Source organism: Odontomachus brunneus, unplaced genomic scaffold, assembly GCF_010583005.1.
Source record: "Odontomachus brunneus isolate Ranch 3 - 2012 unplaced genomic scaffold, Obru_v1 Obru_scaffold_118, whole genome shotgun sequence".
Lineage (NCBI taxonomy): Eukaryota > Metazoa > Arthropoda > Insecta > Hymenoptera > Formicidae > Odontomachus > Odontomachus brunneus.
In genome coordinates, this window is record NW_022639568.1 from 801,782 (window position 1) to 822,890 (window position 21,109).

A 21,109-nucleotide genomic window follows, 5' to 3' on the forward strand; every position below is an offset into this window, starting at 1 on the left:
TTCGTCTTTAACGACACATTCGCGAACGAACAAATTATAAGAATAATCGTGAACCCTAATCAAAAAAGTACAAAAAGATTCGCGAGAGGAGGAGCGAAGACGCTTCCACGTAAGGATAGTCTTCGTTTCTACTAATTAATTCTAACAGTAAACAAATAGTCTCTAGTCCTTTTTGCATAACGTAGCGTGTCGTTTTTCTTTTTCCCGCATATATCAATAATGAATAGAGAAGAAAAGGAAGAAAACGAAAGGACAGACGTTGGCGAAAGCGACCGACGATCGCGGTTCCGCTCGGGGCCGGATTTAGCTGAATTTGGCGAAATCGGAGGGACGAGATGAGCGTGCCGCTCACATTTCCTTTCCGAGAGGCGTATGAAAGAGTATATATACGTTATCGAATAATGCCGTCAAATATTAAGTTATTAATGCGACATTATCGCGAACACCAAAAGATTCGGGCAACAAAAATTTTATATTCTGTTTGGTTTCTCTCCTGGGAATCTCTCCAGCGTGACGAAGTGGATCTTCTCGGTGTTCCGAATATTCATTTTTGCTAATTGAAAAGGAATACCCCGAGAATCCCTCCGCGTCCGTAGAGGAAGATAAACCCGGCCCGGACAATCGCTTCAACGAGGGTGGAGACCGATATTATTCGACCAAGTGCCGATACTCGCGGATACAGCGGCCATGCGACAACGATTTTTGCATTTTTCTGCGAATAAAAGAGAGAGAGAGGAGAAAAGAGTCCACGGGAAAGGCACGAAACGCGATGAGCTTCTCTTTCTCGTGTGCAAAAGTACCCAACGCCTGATTAACGTCCAGAGTCAGGTACCAAGCTTATTAGTGCCCAGGCAGTGGTACTTTTACCTTACCAGCGGATTCTCGTGACGGAAACGCACAACCCTTCACCGGAATTTCGGAAATTGAGTCGTTCGGCCAGAAGCCGGGGGCTGTAATTTGTTGCCGCCGATCAATCAGCTCAATTTGTTTATCGAGCTGAAGCTCCTTAATTCCCTCACTCTCAATACGAAATTATTACTAACAATTTATCAAAGTTATTTGACTTCCTTTCTCATTTCCTTCCTCTTTTCCGCAATTTTTCCTGTCTCGTCAATCAAGCCTCCTTCTTTGTCGGAAATATTCCTAAGCGGGAGGAATATTTCAAACGCAATTCGCAAACTACCTTCCGCGACACACTCGACTCAAATTATCGATACCGCTTTCCTGCCATTCGAGATTTCGCGAGCTTTTCTGTTGGCGAGTGGGCCGAGCGTTCTCAGCTTCAATCGAGCACGATTTTACACGCATTCCGCATTAAAAATTTCGCTCGGCCGGAAGAAGTTTTTCCTCTCGCCACTCGACCATTTCATACATCTCGTTGGACTCGTAGAGAAGGAAGAAAAAATATCGTAAATCGCGGTCCTCAGGCCCGAGTATCGACGAAGGGAGAGGAGAGACGCGGCGAGGGCGGGAGATGACGAGGTAGTTTCCTTCTTCCTGTCGGGAAAATGAACTTTCTGACGAGGGTTTCGTTTCTGTCTCGGCGAGTCCCTTCGGCAGCCGCCCCCGAAATTACGGCGGTCTTGATCTGCGCGCTTTTGCGAGAGCCGCAACAGGAACAGACAGGTATAAGTCAATTCTAACATCTCACGACGTGCGCCGCGTCTCTGCGAGTGACAGATGCCGAGGAGTTACCGCTTGTCATTATCATTGTCGGCACTGTTACGCATCGGCGATCGTTACCCGCGAGAGAAGGGCTCGGAGAAGCGAGATCGTCGGAGTGTCAGGGTAATTGTCCATATTACTGTGCTCTTCTATTTATACAAACCATAAAAAGAAAATAAACAACACAAATAAATAGATGCAAATAAATAGAAATAAATAACAAATATATAAATAAATAGAACAAAATATTTTTTAAATTAAGTTAAAGTATTAAACTTAATAAAAAATATTTTTACTATTTATTTGTACTACTTTTTTATGGCTTATTTAAATACATGGCACACTAACAGGAACAGGCAGAGTAATACGGACAGTTATAATAAGATCCATGATATATAATTGGCTAATAAGAGCTAATCGCAAGACATTATGCTCTTTATTAATGAGCATGCTTTTTATTCGTGTCTAAACGTCCGTGTCCAATAGGGAAATTTGCTCCCTACGCTTTTCAGAGCTACTGAAAGTGCACATATGTACGTTTAAATAACGTTCAATTTTTCTCCTGCAATTCAAACATTTTCGACAAAATATAACGAACATTATTACGAATAAGCTCTCACCAGAATTTTATTCCTGTAGAATAAAATTCCACAGGAAGAAGAGAAGTCTCGTCACTGTGACTGACATATGTCAGTAATTAATATGTCACTAATTAATGTCACTCTGAAATTAAATCATTTCCTTCTGACTTTAATCGCTTCATTCATGAAGAGATCCAACATTTTCAGAAGATAAATTTTTCTATTGGATACCGCACGAGTTACGAGAAGTTTATTGAGACGTCGCGATTTTTTTGCTTCACTGACTGAACTTTGAGTCATCCTTCTTTGACGGTGGTTCGAGATGAAATCGATCAAAAACGTGAAGATCGATCGTGAAGGAAGGAAACTTTATGGAAAGCGCGCATGTGAAACAATCGCTCCGTCAGACTCGAAGGATTGGCAGCTCGTTCTCTCTCTCTCTCTCTCTCTCTTTCTCTCTCAAAACTGCTGAATTTCCCGTAGGAAGTACGTACCGCAAAAAGAGCGCCGGGCTGTGTGTCCGACAATAACGGAAGCTGGGCGATCCAACGAATGAAAGCGCGACAATATTCAGAACGGCATTTCGCGTCTCCGTTTCTGTGGTCGGTACTCGCACTGAGAGAAAAATGTTTGGTATTTGTACCTATAATCATATAATACTATACTATAAATTATGGTCAAGACAACCATTTTTTAGTCAATTGCACTATAATTTTAGTGATAATAACCTTATATGCATGTTACTACTACTATCTTCGTGTTGGAACAAGGAAGAAATATAGTTGGCAGCAAATTGGTTCAACTATATTTTTTGGTTGTTCCAACACGAAGATAGTAAAAATTGATGTGTTAAATTTAACACATTTCATGTGTCCCAAATCATCCACTCTCATTTATGTGTAAATTTAACACAAAAAAAATGTGATAAAAAGTAACACGCATAATATGTAAAAAATTAACACAAGAATTTAACACTTGAACACCGTTACGAATCACAGGTTGTGTTAAATTGACATATTTAATATGTCAGACATAGATTACGTCAATTTAACATTTTTATTTTATCAAAACCATAGATTAATCAAATGTTAAAGTAACGTTTTATTTTAGTTAATTTAACATTATACATATGTCAATTTAGCACAATCTGTGATTCCTAACGGTTCAAGTGTCAAATTCTTGTGTTAATTTTTTACATATTATGCGTGTTACTTTTTACCACATTTTGTGTTAAATTTACACATAAATAAGAGTGGATGATTTGGGACACATGAAATGTTAAATTTAACACATCAGTTTTTACAGTATAGTAGTAACATGCATATAAGGTTATTATCACTAAAATTATAGTGCAATTGACTAAAAAATGGTTGTCTTGACCGCAATTTGTAGTAATTGTTTCTCTACATGATTATAGTTACAAATACCAAACATTTTTCTCTCAGTGCGTAGTCGAATCTTATATCTAAGACCGTCTTAAGTTCATCTTCAGGTATTCTGTAGCCAATGAAATGATCTGTACAACATCCGAAGGTGAATTTAAGACGGCTTTAAATATAAGACCTGACTATGAATACCGGCCTGTGTGTTTTCTGCGAGTCGACGTGTCCGATTATCGCGCTCACAGCTTCCGGCTTCCGACGTGACGAGAAACGAAAGTGGCGGGCTTCCTCTCCTCGGCCGTTATCTCGATATTTGTTACCGATAAATGTAACAACATTATACCGACAATGAATTACAATTACCGCGTACAATACGTACGATACGATAATAAATTACGATGTAGTCAATGGCAACGATTGATATTGAAAATTTCATTTTTCGAGTATTAATCGTCGATGGCCGGGAATGGCGGGTCCTTTCGGCAGGATAAAAAAAATGTATGAGCCACGATGTTCCGGAGATGAGTGCGCGTATGTGAGTGCATCTGTTGTGTGCGTGTTTATGTGTGTGTGTGTTCCCTGTTTCTTTATTTGATTTCGGAGTTATTAAGCTGGTTTTCTCGCTCTCGTTGCCAGGATTCGCTCTCGGCAGGTGATAAAGTTTTAAGAATCTAATCGAATCAGACAGAGAGAAGTCATATAAATAAATAAATATATATGTATGTATGAAATAGATCTTCTATTAGCACATTCGTTTCGCGGAACAAGACGCCTCGTCTTCAAGTAAAAATCGCCCGAAGCGAATGTGCTAAATAATATATCGATGTACAATAATTCTATAAATAACAATTTATTATATTATTATTATTATTATTACGATGAATTATGAATTATTATTATAAATACTATAAATAAGGAAGCATCGAGGTGAATCACAATAAATGCTGAATTACTTTACATCACCGCTGTCCCTTTATTGAAGGAACTCCCCGGAGTTTTGTCGACGCGAGGAGCAGTTTTGTGATGAGGATTGCGCACGATCGAGTTTGTATGCAAATATATTCGACGCGTACATTACCGTTATAGTAACAATATAATCGACTATGTCTGCCGATAAATTAGTTAAAATCACTGAAAAGGAAAATAAATGGAACGCTGGCGTTCCACTGTGCCTCAAAGTGTCGAAGGGGCTAACGATTTATATTCGTCGAGATCTCTCGACACGCCAAGATTTCACCGAAAAATCTCGAGGAGCTCATCTTTTCACCTCAAATCGGTATTTTGAAAGAATTGTTTTTGCTAAGATGTGTCATTGCTAAAAAACTATAACTATAACTAACTATAACTATAACTGAAAGCTCCGAATTGGCCCACTTACGATCTTCGTTCTTTCAAAAAGAGGAGGAGGCGTGGTAGATCAATTAAAAAGAAAATGTTGAACCATAAATTCAAGACGGTTTGCGCGAAGGTGAGCTCCTCGAACGTGACGGTGGAACTTACTTGATCGCAATGAGAAAGGAGGAGATGCGACGGGCGACGGCCTCCAATCTTCGTGAACAAGCCCATAGCAGTCGCATCCGAGAATCTACGGTTGCAAGGTAGGCCCCGGATTTCCTGTAAAACAGTGAGGGTCAATTTCGCTTTAACGTGAAATATTTCTACATCCTGGGTCAATGAGTGCATGCGCGTGGGAACATGGGAATAAAATGGGAACATAAACTGAGAGATGAAATGGAAATGCAAAGTAAAAAATAAAATAAAATAAAAAATTCTACTTTCAGCGGTATCTCCATCGAGAAGACAGAGTAATTTTATTTGATTTTATTTCGCGTCCGCGCGAGCACGAGATTATTATCATGGTTGTTATTATTATCATTATTATTATTTTTATCATGGTCGTTTTGTATTATTATTTTTCACTCACGCATTGGTACGTTTGGACAGATTAGACATGGAAAATATAAAAATAAGAATAGAAACAAGAAAACTTAGAAAAACATAAACCACCTTCGAAAACGTCGAGATTTAAAAAGTATAGAATCATTTTAAATTGAGATTTCATCTCAATATTTCTAATGGGTAATAAGCGCCGCATTCGTTAATTTGCTATTTACTTCATCGCGCCAAGATCCGGATTAAGACGCGACAGCCGGGAAATCTCGCACGCTTTTCCGGCCTGTTTCCCCGACGGTGAAACAGAAAGGGGACCGGAACGGAGGGGTCGTCGCGAGCAGTTCCTTACATATTACATGGCGGTACGTGACTGGATTTATCGACGGCGACCCGGCCAGCAAATACGCCCGGCCGTCCATCTGGGACGAACGCTCCATTTTCGGAATGCCTCGGCGCGAAACGCCGCCGGAAGTCGAGTCCCATCTAAATAACTGATTAAGCAGTTTCACCCGCCCGGCGCCATCGGCTGCTCGAGAGGAATTGCGTCGACGTTAAGCGTCTCACACCCAAAATTCACCGAGCGCGTTGAAACGCGTTTCTTTGACTTTTCTTCCCTCTCTTTTCCTCCCTTGCTTCTTTTTTTCGCGGGAATATCGCGTGAAATGCATACAGAGAGAAAAGACGTGCGTGTGTTCGTTTAATCGTGAAACTTAGCGACGGAAAATGACTTTACGCTTAGAGGTTGCATTAATTTCGTCATATTTTAACTTGTTAAAGCGTCACGTGCTACTCGGAAAATCGATGTAATTATATTACAAATAACGTGCTTCTTTATCTTCATTTTCTCCTATTTTTATCTTTCTCTCCGTCTCTTTATTTTTAACTGACTTAAAAAAAAGATGTTCTCCGTATGTATGTTTGTTTATTTGTACGATGTCGTATGTTTCCTCATAATTTGAAAACCATTAGAGATATTGACATGAAACCTCAAATTTAAAATGATTTTATACTTTTTAAGTCTTCTGACGTTTTCGAAGGTGCTTTACATTTTTTTAAAGTTTTCTTATTTCTATTCTTATTTTTACATTTTCTACTAATTTTTATTCTTACTTTCATATTTATTTTTCATTAATATTGCATCTTACTATCTCTCTATTGCGGTGCAATTAAAAAATTATATATAAACTATACTGTTATTTTGGTGTGAGGAATCCTTGACTCAGAGCGTCAAATAAAAAACACTCTCTCTCTCTCTCTTGCTGTTTTTTTTAAATCTAAGATCGCGGGCGCCACGCTTCGAAACGCCGCATTTAAGTTTCACCCAACTAAACTTTCTGCCCTAATAGCTTTCAACTGAATTACATCACCATGTTCGGCGCTTATCGAATAATATGTCAGTCGGGACGATTAATACACGCGGTTGGCGCAATTTGCGAGCAATTCGCGACCCTGTGCGTGCGTTCGTGCACGTGTCGTGCAATCGTCACCGCTGTCGCGGAATATTTTCCCGCTTGACATTCGGTTGCCGCGATGTCGGTACGCTCTTATGCGCGCGAATTCAGCGCAAGGGGAGAATCGATCATTAATATTAACAGGAATAATAAAACGCGACAGCGGCGCTAAAAAGCGACACGCGATTGTCGCAACGGCACAGGCGCGTGTCGACAAACGAGCGACGCGGATTCGCACGTTTTTCCTCGTGCTCCGAGGAACGTTCGTGTTGCATTTAATGTTTGCGCTCCATAAATTTGCGTTGTTATCCACGTTGCATTGCGAATTTGCTCGCGGTACACTCCGTTTCACTTTTTCATCTCCCCCTCTCCTTCTCCTCCTTTTCTCTCACGTTTCTTTTTATACACGACGAATTAATGTTTAACTCGCTACGCAAATCCCGATTTCATTTCCACCGTGTTTCGACGACTGCCGCGTTTTATCCGGCCGCGAGCGAGACGAGCATTGCCGTATAATTCTCCTTTTTTTTGTTTTTCGCCTCTCTCGCTCTCACATCATGGGAGAGAGAGAATATTTCCATAGAACGGAAAGGATTTATATCCTGCCTGGTGCCGAGACAGGAGCATGTGGAGGAAGAGGAGGGCAACAGCGCGATTGTTTCACGCGGAGATTAACGGACACGCCGGTCGGAGTCAATGACGAATCGATGATGAATCCGAACGAGTCGACGCGAGGAACTTGATGGATCAAATCGCGACGTTCACATTGCTTGCCGAGGTAAACAGAAAAGTAATTTTTGAAAATTCGCATCTCCTGAAGAGAGCATGGAGATGTCCAGATATATTTACATAATATTAATAATCGAGAGTTTAATAACTGTGAGATGAATTTGGTAATGAATAATTGAATAAAAAGTTGCAGTGAAAGTATTTTATATAACATTTCTTGCTCTCTTAAAATAATATTTCCATTCAGTGTTCCTGAGTAGCTCAGTATTCCTTGAATAGTGTAACAAAATCAAAGAAATGTATTTTATGTATACCTGAATTGCTTAATTAGAATATTTGTACCAAATTTTCTGCAATGCTATTTTTATTGCAGAATTGTATGTTTTCTTTTTTATTTTTTTGCAGTTATTGATCCAGAAGATGTCACAGCTGGATCAAGAAAGGTAAATTCAGGACTCACAAAAAGAGTAATTGTTGAAATTTTTTTTTCTTAATTGAACGTTTTGATTGAATTCGATCAAAGCTGACGGGAACTCTTGCTAAAAGTAGCGGTATTTATTTATTTTTGTATTTTAGAGGGAAAGTGTCGTGCAAGGTTCGCGAAGTTAGCACAATTTTTTATTTGCCGTTTTTCGGTATTAAAAGTGCGGACTCTTTTTATTTTCTATCTAGAACTATGAAAAGTATTAATAGAACTGTAATTGTTTTTTTTTAATTTATAATACGCCGTGCCAACCTCACAGACGCGTCTCCCGCGCGAAATCGAGCCCGGGGTGTTTCTCTTCGGCGGACAAGAACAAACCTCCCTCAACAATTAATCCGTCTGGCGAGTATTAATCACATCCTGGGCCGTAGCGACTCGATTCCCGCCGTGTGCGTGCACAAACAGAACGCGCGAGTGGGTTCGCTTTCAACAATTAAAGGGAAAGGAAAATATTTTCGCGCCGCACAGAGCTAGCTTACAAATCGCACGGCCGGAGGTAACGCGAGCGAGTAATAATGAAGGATAGGTGGGAAGCCTACTCGTGTTGTGAATTTAGCATCAGATTTGAATCGTTAAGAATTTAAGGAGAAACGTCCGATCGAGTTAGGACTGTTGGAATACTTGCAAAGAAGAAGAAGAACCGGTGGTCTCCAATTTCTCCGACCGTCCTCTCAGTGTGGAATTCTCGAAGTCGGGCTGCACTTTGCGCGATCTCTTGCAGGATCTCTGAAACAATTAATACTAGAAGGGCCGAGGTAGCCAATTTCGCAAAATTCAAACAGCTATAACTTTTTTCAATTTTTCTCCGATGTGATAATCTCTTGTGACTTTTCAATTTTCCCTTATTTCTGTTATTGCATTCACATATGTTTTACGATTTTATTAACAAGTTTTATGACTTTAAACAGATACATATGTATAAAAATATTTATTTATCTGTTTCAAGTCATAAAACTTGTTAATAAAATCGTAAAACATATATGAATGCAATATCAGAAATAAGGGAGCCAAATTGGCTCCAACGGTCCTTCTAGGTAGACAATTAAATAAAAATTCAACACACCATCTTGTGTAATTAAATTTTTTATTTACCAAAATTAAGATTGTGATGAAAAGTCACAAGAGGTTATCACATGGGAGTGAAATTGAGAAAAGTTATAGCTGTTTGAATTTTGCGAGAAGCCAAATTGGCTACCTCGGTCCTTCTAGTGTTAATAAGCTCAATTAATAATGTAACATATCACAGATATTTATTATTCACAGTTATTTTTATATTTTATAACACGATTTGCTTTACTTCCGGAGGCCCTGCGCGCATTTATCGGGCAGCTGGTGGCGGCGAACTGTCCAGTTTCTTCCACGCACGTTTCGCTTTATTTTATTCTTTTTTTCCCTTCCGCCACCGCCGCTCGATATGTCTATCGCGACACATGTGAACGCCTGTATACATCCGCGACAACGGCGAGACAACAGACGGACGTGCGAGAGAGCGTGTGTGGGTGGGATACAATGGTATCGAGAAGAGATGATGGATTCTGTGCTCACGTGTGCCCCACGCCAATTCCTCTTTTCGGCGATATTACCGCGCGATCCGAACCATCCTTCCCCTTCGCGAATCGGAACACTGGAGATTAACGCAGTTAATAACGTGCTTGATTACACACGTTGCTCATTAACGTACTTGCGCAATAACGCACCCGAATATTTAATCCTAAATACAGAAAAACGCACATTGTATTCAGATAAATGTTACTTGTTTTGAATGTTTTATAAATTTGTATATCTGCAATTCTATCATAAAAGCTCATCATAAGCGTCAGATTTGTTCGAAATACACTACCCTAAATCCTAATGGGTTTAGCATTGCAAATAAGAATGTTTCATGTAAAACAAAAATTCGGTTTGCTCGATACATAAGAGTCAAACCAATATTTTCTCGAATAGTTTTATAATATTCTTCTAAATAAAATAATTTTTTCTTTTGAGTACATGATAGTAAACTTTTCACAAATTTGTGATGAGTAGATTTTAAGAATATTATTTTATCAAGAAAATATTTAAAAATTAGTCTAATATGGCTCTCAGATATATAATCAACAAATCGCGGAAAAAGAAAGGCGTGTAAGAGCTAAAGCAGGTTTAACAGGTTTAATAGTGCGATTGTGTTTATTACAAAGAAAAAAAAATTTAATTTGATTTTTTTTCTTTGTAATAAACACAATCGCACTATTAAACCTGTGCTTTAGCTCTTACACGCCTTTCTCTTCACGTAATTTCAAGAAAATATTCTTTGCTGAAGATAACCATTATTTTGAAACCGAATAATCGTTTTCCTCTTAGCAGTAAAATATTTTTCTGTGTGTAAAAAGGGAGCTTTAGTATGAGTAAAAGAGTTACTTGTGCTACTTTTCTAGAGTTAATCGCCTAAGAATCTTACTGTCATATCTGATTATGTTATATCAGCTGTACGTAGCATCCAGCTCTATTTATCCCCGAAGCGGAGAAATGGATTCTCGTGAGTCACGCTCGAGGGAGCGCAAAAATGAGATTAATTGTAAATATAATACAGATAAATGGAATCGAGTGAGAGATAATGGAATTAACGACAAAACAATCGCGACAGGAACACAGAATAACGGGATTTATATTTTTCTCGCCTTAAGTTTGGGTAAAATCTCCCTTTCTCTTCCTTCCTTTTGTTATGCTATTAGAATATTGTAATACAAATTATTTTGAAATTATATTTCTTTTTGCAATGTTTTTTATAAAGTTCTGGACTATACCGAAATTGTAATGAATAACTTTAGTATATTTAGTAAATAACTCTAATCAAAATGGAAAATTTGATCTACCTGTTTTATGATATAAAAAAATATTCAACATTGATTACAATAATTTTGCAGCAAAAACTCAAACGTTTTACTTTTTTTATTATATTACTCTATTCTATACGCTGTAATATATAAGTAACAAATAACGTCTTTGGAGGAAATGCCTTAGAGGAATAACAAAAGCGTCTATTTCCCTCCTCTGCCCCTCTCTCTATTTCTTGGCTGAACCATCAAAATACTTATTAATGCAAATCGGGACGATGAGGAGCGATCTCCACGCGATTCCCGACTTCGAGAGCCCGTGAATCAGCTTCGACCTCGGCGGGCCGCTGAAAAACCACCACCACCACCACCATCACCCCTTAGCCGTCCTGCCGGCTGGCGGAGGAAGGAACGACAAGCCAGCAAGGGGATGAGGTGAGCTCAGAGTGAAGACTCGCTTGCTGGCGAACAGAGAGAGGAAGAGAGAGAGAGAGAGATAAAGAGAAAGAGAGAGAGAGAGAGAGAGAGAGAGAGAGAGAGAGAGAGAGAGAGAGAGAGAAGGAAAGAATGTGAGCAGGGTAGGCGCGGAGGGTGAGTGCACCCTCCTGTGTCGCCGCTGCTACCACCGCCGTTGTACACTGGAGTTGGCGAGAGAAAGAGAGTAAGAGAGAGAAAGGGAGGGCGAGAGAAAGAGACAGCGGGAGCGAGCGAGACAGGGTGGCGCGGAGGTGAGTCGGTGGAAAGCGGGAAAGCGTTCGCGCAACCACCCACAGTTCACTGCGGCCTCGCGAGCTGAGTGCGCCGCGTGCTGGTTGGCTGGTGGTCGCGCGTACCGCGAACTACCCCTCGCTCGTCTACGACGCATTCACCCCCGCGTTTGGCGCGTAAACAGAGCGCCCACGGAGCGTCGTCTGTGCCCCAGACTATCAGCCTGCCACAGACTCGCAGCGGATCCCGAGGACGTGCCGCCGTCATCGTTGTCGTCGCCGGGCCAACACGTGGAGGCCCGCGCGAGATGGCATCCTTTAGTGTTTTCTTCTCCCCCGAGGGGGTCGAGGGAGAAAAGATCAATTAGCGTCAATCGAGAGGCACTTTCAACCTGAGCAGTAAGCAATAAGTTTCCTCGTTAACAGCGAAAACTCAAGACGTCTGCTGAGGATCCATTGATGATGATAACCAGATCGTTCTTCTTGACCATCACAGAGGGTCGTTGAGCCTTGACACGGGATATCGTGTCTCTGAAGAGCTCACTGAGCCTTGGATCCAGGACGGAACGTGGTCAACTTGGCTCGACAGGTTCAATATGATGATGGACTGCGACTTCCCGCCTCTGGAAGTCGTAGAAACTGAAGACGTGACTCAAGAGAGGCCACGGCTTGACCTGGAGCTTGCGGAGCAGTAGTGAGAAATTAGTGAATTCAACGAAGCAAGGCTCAACGAGATGCGGAAACATCCCCGGCTTTGCCTCGAGTTTCTTCTTCTTTGGACTTGCTCTTCCGCGATCGATCACGGCGGGTCGAAGGGGACGGTCGTCTAGCTGCGATCCCCTGCCTCCGAGCGCGACGTCGATCATCCGTGCGATTCCTCCTGGCTCTCATCGCGGCGTGCTCGCGCTCCTGGACGTCACGGAGGCGCGTCCCTGCGTATCTTCGCGCCTCCTGAGAGCCTCGTTTTCGACGAGACGTCGCGGGGAATTCTCCCTGGACCAGGAGCTCGAGGTGGCCGTCGACCACGTCGCGGGAGCACGTGTTGCCTGTCGCCTGCCTGTGCGTTTTCTCGACGGCAGTGCGAGTGTCCGGGAGTCGCGCAAAAGCGCCCAGCACTCCACTTGTAGATCCATCGAACGCTCCGTCCGCCACTTCGACAAGAACACGCGCGGAAGTGCCTGGCGAACTCGCAGGGTGACGTTGAGTGCGCGGAGAGTGCCCGCACGGCGAAGAGCAGCGTCGCGTCGCATATCTCGCACCAGGTAGCTTTCGTCATTTTGTTGGTTATCGGTGCCGATAACACGACAACGCCGAGTCTATCTCCCTCCCCCACCCGCTTGTTTATTCGCGCCGATCTCTCTCTCTCTCTCTCTCTCTCTCTCTCTCTCTCTCTCTTGCTCTTGTTTCCGCGGACGCGCTCTCGATGAAGCTTGATTGGAAAGGCACTTTCGCATCAGCTCAGTGCGTGACGCAACGCTAACGAACGCGCACTTCTTTGGGGGTTGCCGGGTCGACAAGCGCGGGATTTCACCCCATCACGCAACTTACGTTTCCTATTCTCGATTAGGAGGCTCATTTTCGTGTTCGGGATATTATCATGATTGTATGAGACAATCAGCGTTAATTGCGATAATTTTACAGTGACAAGTCAACGGTGCGTAACGTACTTAAAGAGATTTCGGCCATGTCTCTGATCGCGTTTGTCGACGATGTGAGAATTGTTCCGCGATTACCCGACTCATCCCTCTGACATGGAGCTTTCAAAGTTCTAAAGAAGAGCGGATTTTGATAGACTCTGAGATGTACAATTAATAAACGATTTAGTGACTTACTGAAGTTACCGATCAAATCTCGAAACCTTCGGAGTCCCTCCTGCGAATTCGCATCTGCTTTGGCGCGATAAATCCTCGACTGAACTTAAGAATCCTTTAATTAAGCCGGAATCAGCACGATATCACCTTAGCGCTTCTCCACTCCGATCCTCATTACTCGATTTTAACTGATTAAACGGTAGCCAAGTCCGCGAAGCGGACGCGGGGCGGGGGATTCCGCTTTCGCAAATTTCACCAAATTTAAATTCCGAATTTCAGCGTTCAGTGCTGCGACCACACACCGCCACGTGCTACGACAAGTCGCCGACGTATGACATTTGTCGAGGCGGGAGTGCCGATCGCGCGCTTTGCGAGGCCAAGCGCAATCGCGATCCTGTGCCGGGCGCGAAATGCGCGCTGCGACGAGTTGACAGCTGTCAGTTCGACTCGGCCGGCGTGTTTGCGCGCGCTAAGACGACGGGACAAACAGCGTTTACTGTTGCGTGTACCTGAGGCTGAATGAGAGGCGGTGCGACGCATGCCACGATGCGATTCCGCAACGGGTTCTCGTATCCCGCGAGACCGCGCGACCCTGTCGTCGTCGTCGTCGGCCCCCTTGCCAGCGGAGAGTGCGCGCGAAACGTGACCGAAGGCCGCGGCTGAAGATGTCCGCGTCCCTTGTGTTCCCGAGCGATCAGCGCGGAAAAAATCTCGAGCTTCTGCGCGGCACCGAGCGCGCGAGAAGGAGACATCGCTGCTACCTCGACTCGACCTGGTCCCGGCGAACGAAACGTGTCGGAAGCGACTCGACCGGCCGACCAACGCGCCGACGGCAGCGACGACCGAGGAACCTTGAGGTAAGGCATCGTCACGGAGCCCGCGCAGCTGAAATATCGATGCTGGACACAGCGCGGAGGGAGTGTCTGTTATTCGCGTGTATACACGCGTGTACATGTATATTGTGAAAAAAAGGAACAAGTTCCGTCGCGGGTCTTGAGTCGAGTTAAACGAACTCGATTTTCGAAGTCGTGTACAATAAATATGTACCAAACAAATAAATATTCGTGATTGAGGGCAACTTTTGACGAATTGTAATCAATGATTAATCGGCGGAATTGTCGATGGCAATTCCCAGCTGTGTAATTTCTTCCAACAATAATAAACAAACTAATAATTCTGTACACGTCGAAGATGTGAAGAAGTATCTAAGGAATGAAATATTATTCTCTCAGTGGGTACTCTAATAACATACTTAAAAACTATATAAGTGAACATGTTATATTAGTACTCATTAAATATTTTTAATTTCTTAAATATTCTTTCTCTCGATGTAATAGGTAATTTTGGATTCTTCGAGTTAAGTAACGATTAGATTTTTATGCCGTTATAGCTTTATGAAATAATGTATGCTAAAGATGGCGAAAGATCATAGATCAAAACGGTACACACTCCGTTGTCTTATAAAATTATAACAACATGCGCGAATGCAATCTCGTTTTATTTTATTTGAAAAATCCGATATACTTATTACACAACTCAATAGTTGCATGTCAGCGAAATGGAGCAGTTTCTGATTAATTACTAGCAATTTTTCATCAATCTCCTCGTGAATATAACTTGTAAAGAGAGAACAAGATAATTTTCTTACACAGATTTTAACAACGAATTGTGTTTAATTTTCCTCATTTGCAATTCTGCCGGCTGGGTTAATGGTCAATCAGCTTAACCAGAATTTGAGAGTTCCCCCAATTTCTTGAGCAATTTTCGTGCTCTTTTAATTTCTTGGATCGTGTAAAACGAGTTAAAAACTTAGTTTAACGACATAATTATAAAGCTGACCTAACAGATTATTGGTCCTACTTGTCGTTTGATTTGCTTAATCTCTTCCACTGGAGGTGAAATTACTCGCGTTATGCAGTTAGATTAATATTTTTGGTGATTGAAGAAACGTGTATGTCATACATAAAACTACGTTTCAGTGTCGTCAGTCCTCTACTAGTTGATTAAATTTTGCAATTCAAATCCCGACGTCAAAAATTGCTGATCTCCGACTCGAACAACAAAATTTGCGCAATTCTGAAACTGGACTCTTTTGAACCAGGTTTTCGACGTACAATGCACGCTCGCTCGTATCTCTTCGTCGCTTCTCATGCGATATCAATCGATATCTCTTATCTTAGCGCGCGCATCCGAGATCCGACCGTCCCGAAACGACGAACATCGTCGTCGTGGATCGCGTACACGCATCGACTGTGCCGATTAATTCGACAAGCGACAAGGCGTGCATCGTATCGATCGTGCCGAATGCGGATGTACCAACGTACAACAATTGTATTGTCGAACGCTCGAAAAATTCGATTAATTGCGCGGGGTCAGAGCGGATGGACGAATTCTATTTTTCACCGCGTTTTACCTGAAATTTATTCTCTCTCGTCATCTATTCCCCCCTCCCCCTTGCCTCTTTCAATTGCGAGCTCCACTCTCATCACTTTATTTACTTCTATTCTGCTAAAAAATTGTCATCTGTTTCTCAAAATTCTCTCACTTGCATGGAAAAACATGTCTGGTTGAATTGACCTGACAATGAACGAGCCAAACGCGTCTTGATTGCGAAAAACAGAATTTCTGAGTATCGATCTAGTATCTTTTTTTGGTTGATCGATACCTGCGGTTGTTGTGAAACCAATTCGATTCCAAGAGAGATATTCATAATCGGATTTTAGATTTCAGATCATCTAAAGTTCATCTTCAAACTGCGCAGTCAATGAAACACACAACATCTGAAGATGAATTAAATATAAATATTATAATTATAACATTGTCGAAATTCAATACTTTAAAAATTCCTCCCAAAATTATACATAGCTTCTTATTTTTTTATTTTTCTTATTTTGAGCACACGACAATGAGCTTTTCTTAAATTTGTGATTAGTATTTCAAGATTGTTACCAAAAAGATGTTCTTCGTTGAAGATAATAATTATTTAAAAGGACGAAAATAAATTGAATAATCGCTTTTTTTGGCAGAGCAGAATGGTATCTTTCTGTGTGTATAAAGTTACTCTGACGAAAGAGACAGCGTGTGAGCATAGATTTCTCTATGCCCGCCGCATATCTCGAGAACGAAGATGTCTCGACGCTTTCATCGACGAAAGATCGAATTGATCTAACGATCCTCCCGACTGGGGGAGATCTGGGACACATGCTGCATAATGTACAGATCACCAGCAGCGCCGGCGAGCTATCGCGTCTCTCGATAATATCTACGTAATATCCGCGTAATATCTCGATAATGCCTAACTGGATGTTAGTGGCAGTTTGGCATCGCGCAGATGGAAATTTCACTCTGTTTCCCTCATCCGTTCGTTCACATCGGCGAAAAAAATTAGCTGGCGGAAGTGTAAATCGACGCGATGTCTATTTATCCTGAAGAAGTTTGAAACAGAAATTAGAAATCAGATGCAGTGTATGCTTTAATACTATTCGTTATTATTGTTGAAGCTTAATTTATTCAACGTTCTGAGAGACAAATTCCCTCGAACGCAGAACGCCATGTAAGTGCAATTCATTCTTTTTTCCTTTATTCTTTATTTACGGAAATAATCTCCCTCTGGTTCATTAAATTTTGTATAAACAACGACAGGAAGAAATAAACAAAAAAAAAGAACACGCACATTTATGGGGAGATAATATGAGAAAAGAGGACATAGAATATATAAATAAATGTAGAAATATACAAAGATGCATGCTAAGGAACTGCTAGCAAGTCTATCGTTGCATCAACACTACCAAAAGTTTACATTGTTGCAGTAAATTTCGATAATTTTTTCGGATTTCTTTCATATTTCTATTTCATCATCTTGTGTGATAAATATACTATATGATCTACTCATATAAGGGATGCAATCTTCTCAAGTCGAGCAATAAAGTTGCTATCAAAGTTGCTGTCAAGTTTGTATGCACCTGTCTATCTTTAAGGGATAAACTCTCCCCCTTTTTTAATTTATTTTCTCCTCCTTTCTGGTTCACGTTAAACTCGCGCAATACGGTCTTAATGTCGCGGAGTCGGCGGGTGTCGGAGCGACGGCGGGTGAGTCGAGTTATTTCGTGTACAAAGTCGCAGCGGCTGAAATAATCGTGTATCCGCGTCCGCGGCCGCGTTCGACCTGTGCGCGACGATCGATTTTCGATGTGGCTGACATAAATGTTGATGTGCCGCCTCTCTACCTTGAAACTCATTATTGCTCATAGCTATTTTCATTATGATTTAGTCGCCGAGAATAAACCCCGCCGCGATTCGCCGGTGCGATTTATACCGCGTCGGACTCGCTCCGCGAACGATTTTTTGCTCGACGATACGGAATGATTCGCGGGAAGTTACGGACGGAATTTCAATTGCACGGAGAAAAAGATCGGTTGAATCAATGTGAACGAAGTCAATGTGTGTTGCTTCAAGGTAACAGAGTTCCTGCTTCTTACTAAGCGAATTTAGTTCCATGATGATATAAAAATATACAATATTTAGTTAAATCAAAATTCTTTTTTTCAAATAGAATAAATAATGACTTTCATGAAAAGCAATATGGTTTTAGCAAAATATATATTTTCTCATTTTAAAGGAATTTTTTCATTGCAAAAAAATAAACAGATAACAGGAAGAAGTAAAAAAAAAAGAAATACGCACCTTTATGAGGAGATAATATGAAAAAAGAGAAAATAGAATAAATAAATAAATGTAGAAATATAAAAATGCGTAAGAAGGAATTGCTAGTAAATCTATTGCTACATCAATACTATTAAAAGTTTACATTATTGTAGTAAATTTCGATGATTTTTCTCGAATTTCTTTCATATTTTTAAAATATTATTTTTAAAATAAAAATATTAATATAAATAAATTATTATATATATTAATATTGGTACCTATCAAATATATATTTTTATTTTTTGGATATTTCTTCTCTCAGTATATGTTAACAAAATAGAGCAGTTTTTAAATAACTGACAGTAGTTTTAATTTATTTCTTCACACAAATATAAATTATAAAGAGAGAATACAAGAATCTTCTTGCTTATTTTAACACACTGTGTTTTACATTCCATATTTATAATTCTGCCGGCTAAGTTATATATAATGAACGTTCAAACTTAGACTTTTCACCACCGTTTTTAAATTTTAACCTGAGTTTAAGTCTTTGTCTCTAAAGACAATTTAAACTCAGGTTAAAACTTTGGTGAAACTGGACATTAATCAAAACTTCATGAAAGTCATTGTCTCAATACTTTGAGCAAATTTTCGTTTTCTGTTGATCTCTTGGTTTGTTATAATACGATTCTAAGAACCAGAAATTTTATTTCCTTCAACCGAAACGCGTTTGGTTCGTTCACACGCTGCGAATCCAAGTGTGTTATTTTCAAATGCAGAAGAATTTTTGAGCTGAAGCTCTTTTTACACATTTCTTATAGTTTTAAGTCATGTCATTTAATACGTTTAAGACGTATAAATTAATATGTTTAAATGTGTTAAATGACGTAAAACGATAAGAAACATGTAAAAAGAGATTCAGCCAAAATGATACACTTGGATTTGCAGCGCAGTCACGTTGATTCAACCAATCTTTTTTACTCTGTGTGTAACGTTATATCTCGGATCCGGAGTGTATATAAAGGACGAATCTTCTCGGTCGATCGCGTCGCTAAATAAATTAGCAATCATCATTGCTATGGGAATAACGGGACGTTAGATTATGAATTTTATCCGCTCTCTGTATTAATATAATTTATCCTTTTCATATTGATGCAATCGACGAGGGATCATGCCGGCCAGATAATTCGCGGCTAAATTAAATGCGATACGGGAAAATCGTTTCGCCTTTGAAATTTTCATAAAGTTAACGGTGTCGTCGCACGAATATCCACTGTCAAAGGCGTCGCGACGTCACTCTATCTATCTCCTTCCCCCCCTCTATCTCTCTGCCGCTATCCTTTCCTCCCTCCCTTTCTCACGATCTCTTTCTGCATTCTGCTTCACGTAACATGTACGATGCACGCTCGAATACGCCCGTATACGCGGTAAATAGTAGACTAAACGTAATAATAGAGTCGTGCTTTTCCTAAACAGAGAGAGTTAGAAAGAGTGAAAGAGATGAAGACGCGTGTTTTAATGTTGTGAAGTTTCGCGTCTTATTACAAAATGACAGATCATGATAGCCGATGCCAGTAATTTCGCAGCATAAAGTTGAAAACATCAGAAGACACACACAGACGCACACACTCTCTTACTTTCTCTCTTCCTCTCTCTTTCTACCTCGCATTAAACATAATTTTTAGATTTGATGTAAGCTCAATAGAATTTTCTAAAGCAAAATAGAATTTTTAATAATTGTACTTACACTGAGAAAAGAAATGTGTAAAAAATAAAATATATTTGTTCTAATAACACATATTTCCTTAAATCTAAATTTTCTCATTTAAATAGTATAAACAATCGCTTTCATGAAAAGTTAAGGTTTTAAAAAAATGTATATTTTTTTATCTACAAAAAATATTTTATGTTAGTACGAATAAGTACGTTATGTGTCTATTAGTACCTACTGAATATATATATTTTATTTCTCAGACTTTTCTTTCAGCGTATAGATTTTTTTAATTCTACAAGTACTACAAACACTTTAGCACTTTCATCCAGTAATTTTGTACTGTTTTTACTAATTATTATAGTGCTTTATATAGAATTTAATAGAACATAATAGTTGTATTTGGCTGTAGTTATGCAAGATCTAATCCACATAGAATGCATTTCGAGAAAAATGAAAATGAAGATTTGATATATCCCACACAGCACAGAAGTTCCAAAAAGCTTTCAGAAAGATTTCAGGAAGATTTCAAAAAGGTTCAATGTTTCTGACACCTTTCTGATAGCTTTTTGAAATTTCTGTACTGCGTGGGATGATTCAGAAAATATAAATAGCGCTTCACAATCGTCCAAGAAGTCAAGTATGGTCAATTTTCTTCTTTTTAATTGTAATCATTGACAAGCTTAATCTTTAAAAAAGACGCAATTAGTAAAAATGACGCAAATAGTAGAGAATGAAAACTGTCTTTTAATTTTAGATGCCTATAAGATTTAGATCTTTTTTGTTTTAAATAGATGAACATACAGACTACTCATTGTTGACAAAGAATTTAAAATAATTTTGTGGGTTGGATTATTCTTGCATAATTGATTATTCTTGCTAATTGATATACAATTAAAAAGTGACGATAAATAATTTCTTACATATAAAATACATATGAAATACGACGAGAACGGATAATGTCTATTCTTTCATTTTTTATTTTAGTCAACATGTCATCAACGTTATTTAATTTCCTGTAGAGAGAGTTTTCCGATTAATTCCGAAACCTTATTTACATGTTGGGTCGCGCGAAAAAAGAAATGTAGCAGTCGTCGGTCGTCCCGCACATGTCCGTCGGATTACCAACAGAAATATCACGAAGCCATTTAACGCACACAACGATTTGCTAACGAGTTCACCTCCCTTAAAATTCGCGCCGTGCAAACTTCCAAGTCTCGTGCATTATTCACTCGCGT

The 21,109-nt window shown here is 40.1% G+C and overlaps 2 protein-coding genes across 5 annotated transcripts in view; one reads left to right on the plus strand and one right to left on the minus strand.

Annotated features, from left to right (window-relative positions):
• Positions 1 to 3,689: 3,689 nt before the first annotated feature.
• The window catches only part of LOC116849570, a 58,591-nt gene continuing 41,171 nt past the window's right edge, over positions 3,690 to 21,109 (minus strand). For both annotated transcript variants that reach the window (XM_032826853.1, XM_032826852.1), the window contains exons 4-6: positions 9,381 to 9,390; positions 8,811 to 8,911; positions 3,690 to 5,242 (exon numbers count right to left, since the gene is read on the minus strand). In XM_032826853.1, coding sequence (XP_032682744.1) covers positions 5,125 to 5,242; positions 8,811 to 8,911; positions 9,381 to 9,390 — 229 coding nt within the window. In that variant the 3' untranslated portion in view covers positions 3,690 to 5,124. The remainder of the gene's footprint in view (positions 5,243 to 8,810; positions 8,912 to 9,380; positions 9,391 to 21,109) is intronic.
• Positions 11,722 to 21,109, plus strand: part of LOC116849568 (octopamine receptor beta-1R-like) — a 111,608-nt gene continuing 102,220 nt past the window's right edge. The window contains exons 1-2 of one of the 3 annotated variants that reach the window (XM_032826848.1): positions 11,722 to 12,967; positions 13,796 to 14,373. The gene's annotated coding sequence lies outside the window, so the exon portion shown is untranslated. Of the gene's footprint in view, positions 12,968 to 13,003; positions 14,374 to 21,109 lie in introns of those variants that run through there. The other 2 variants (XM_032826849.1, XM_032826847.1) reach the window with 2 other exon arrangements.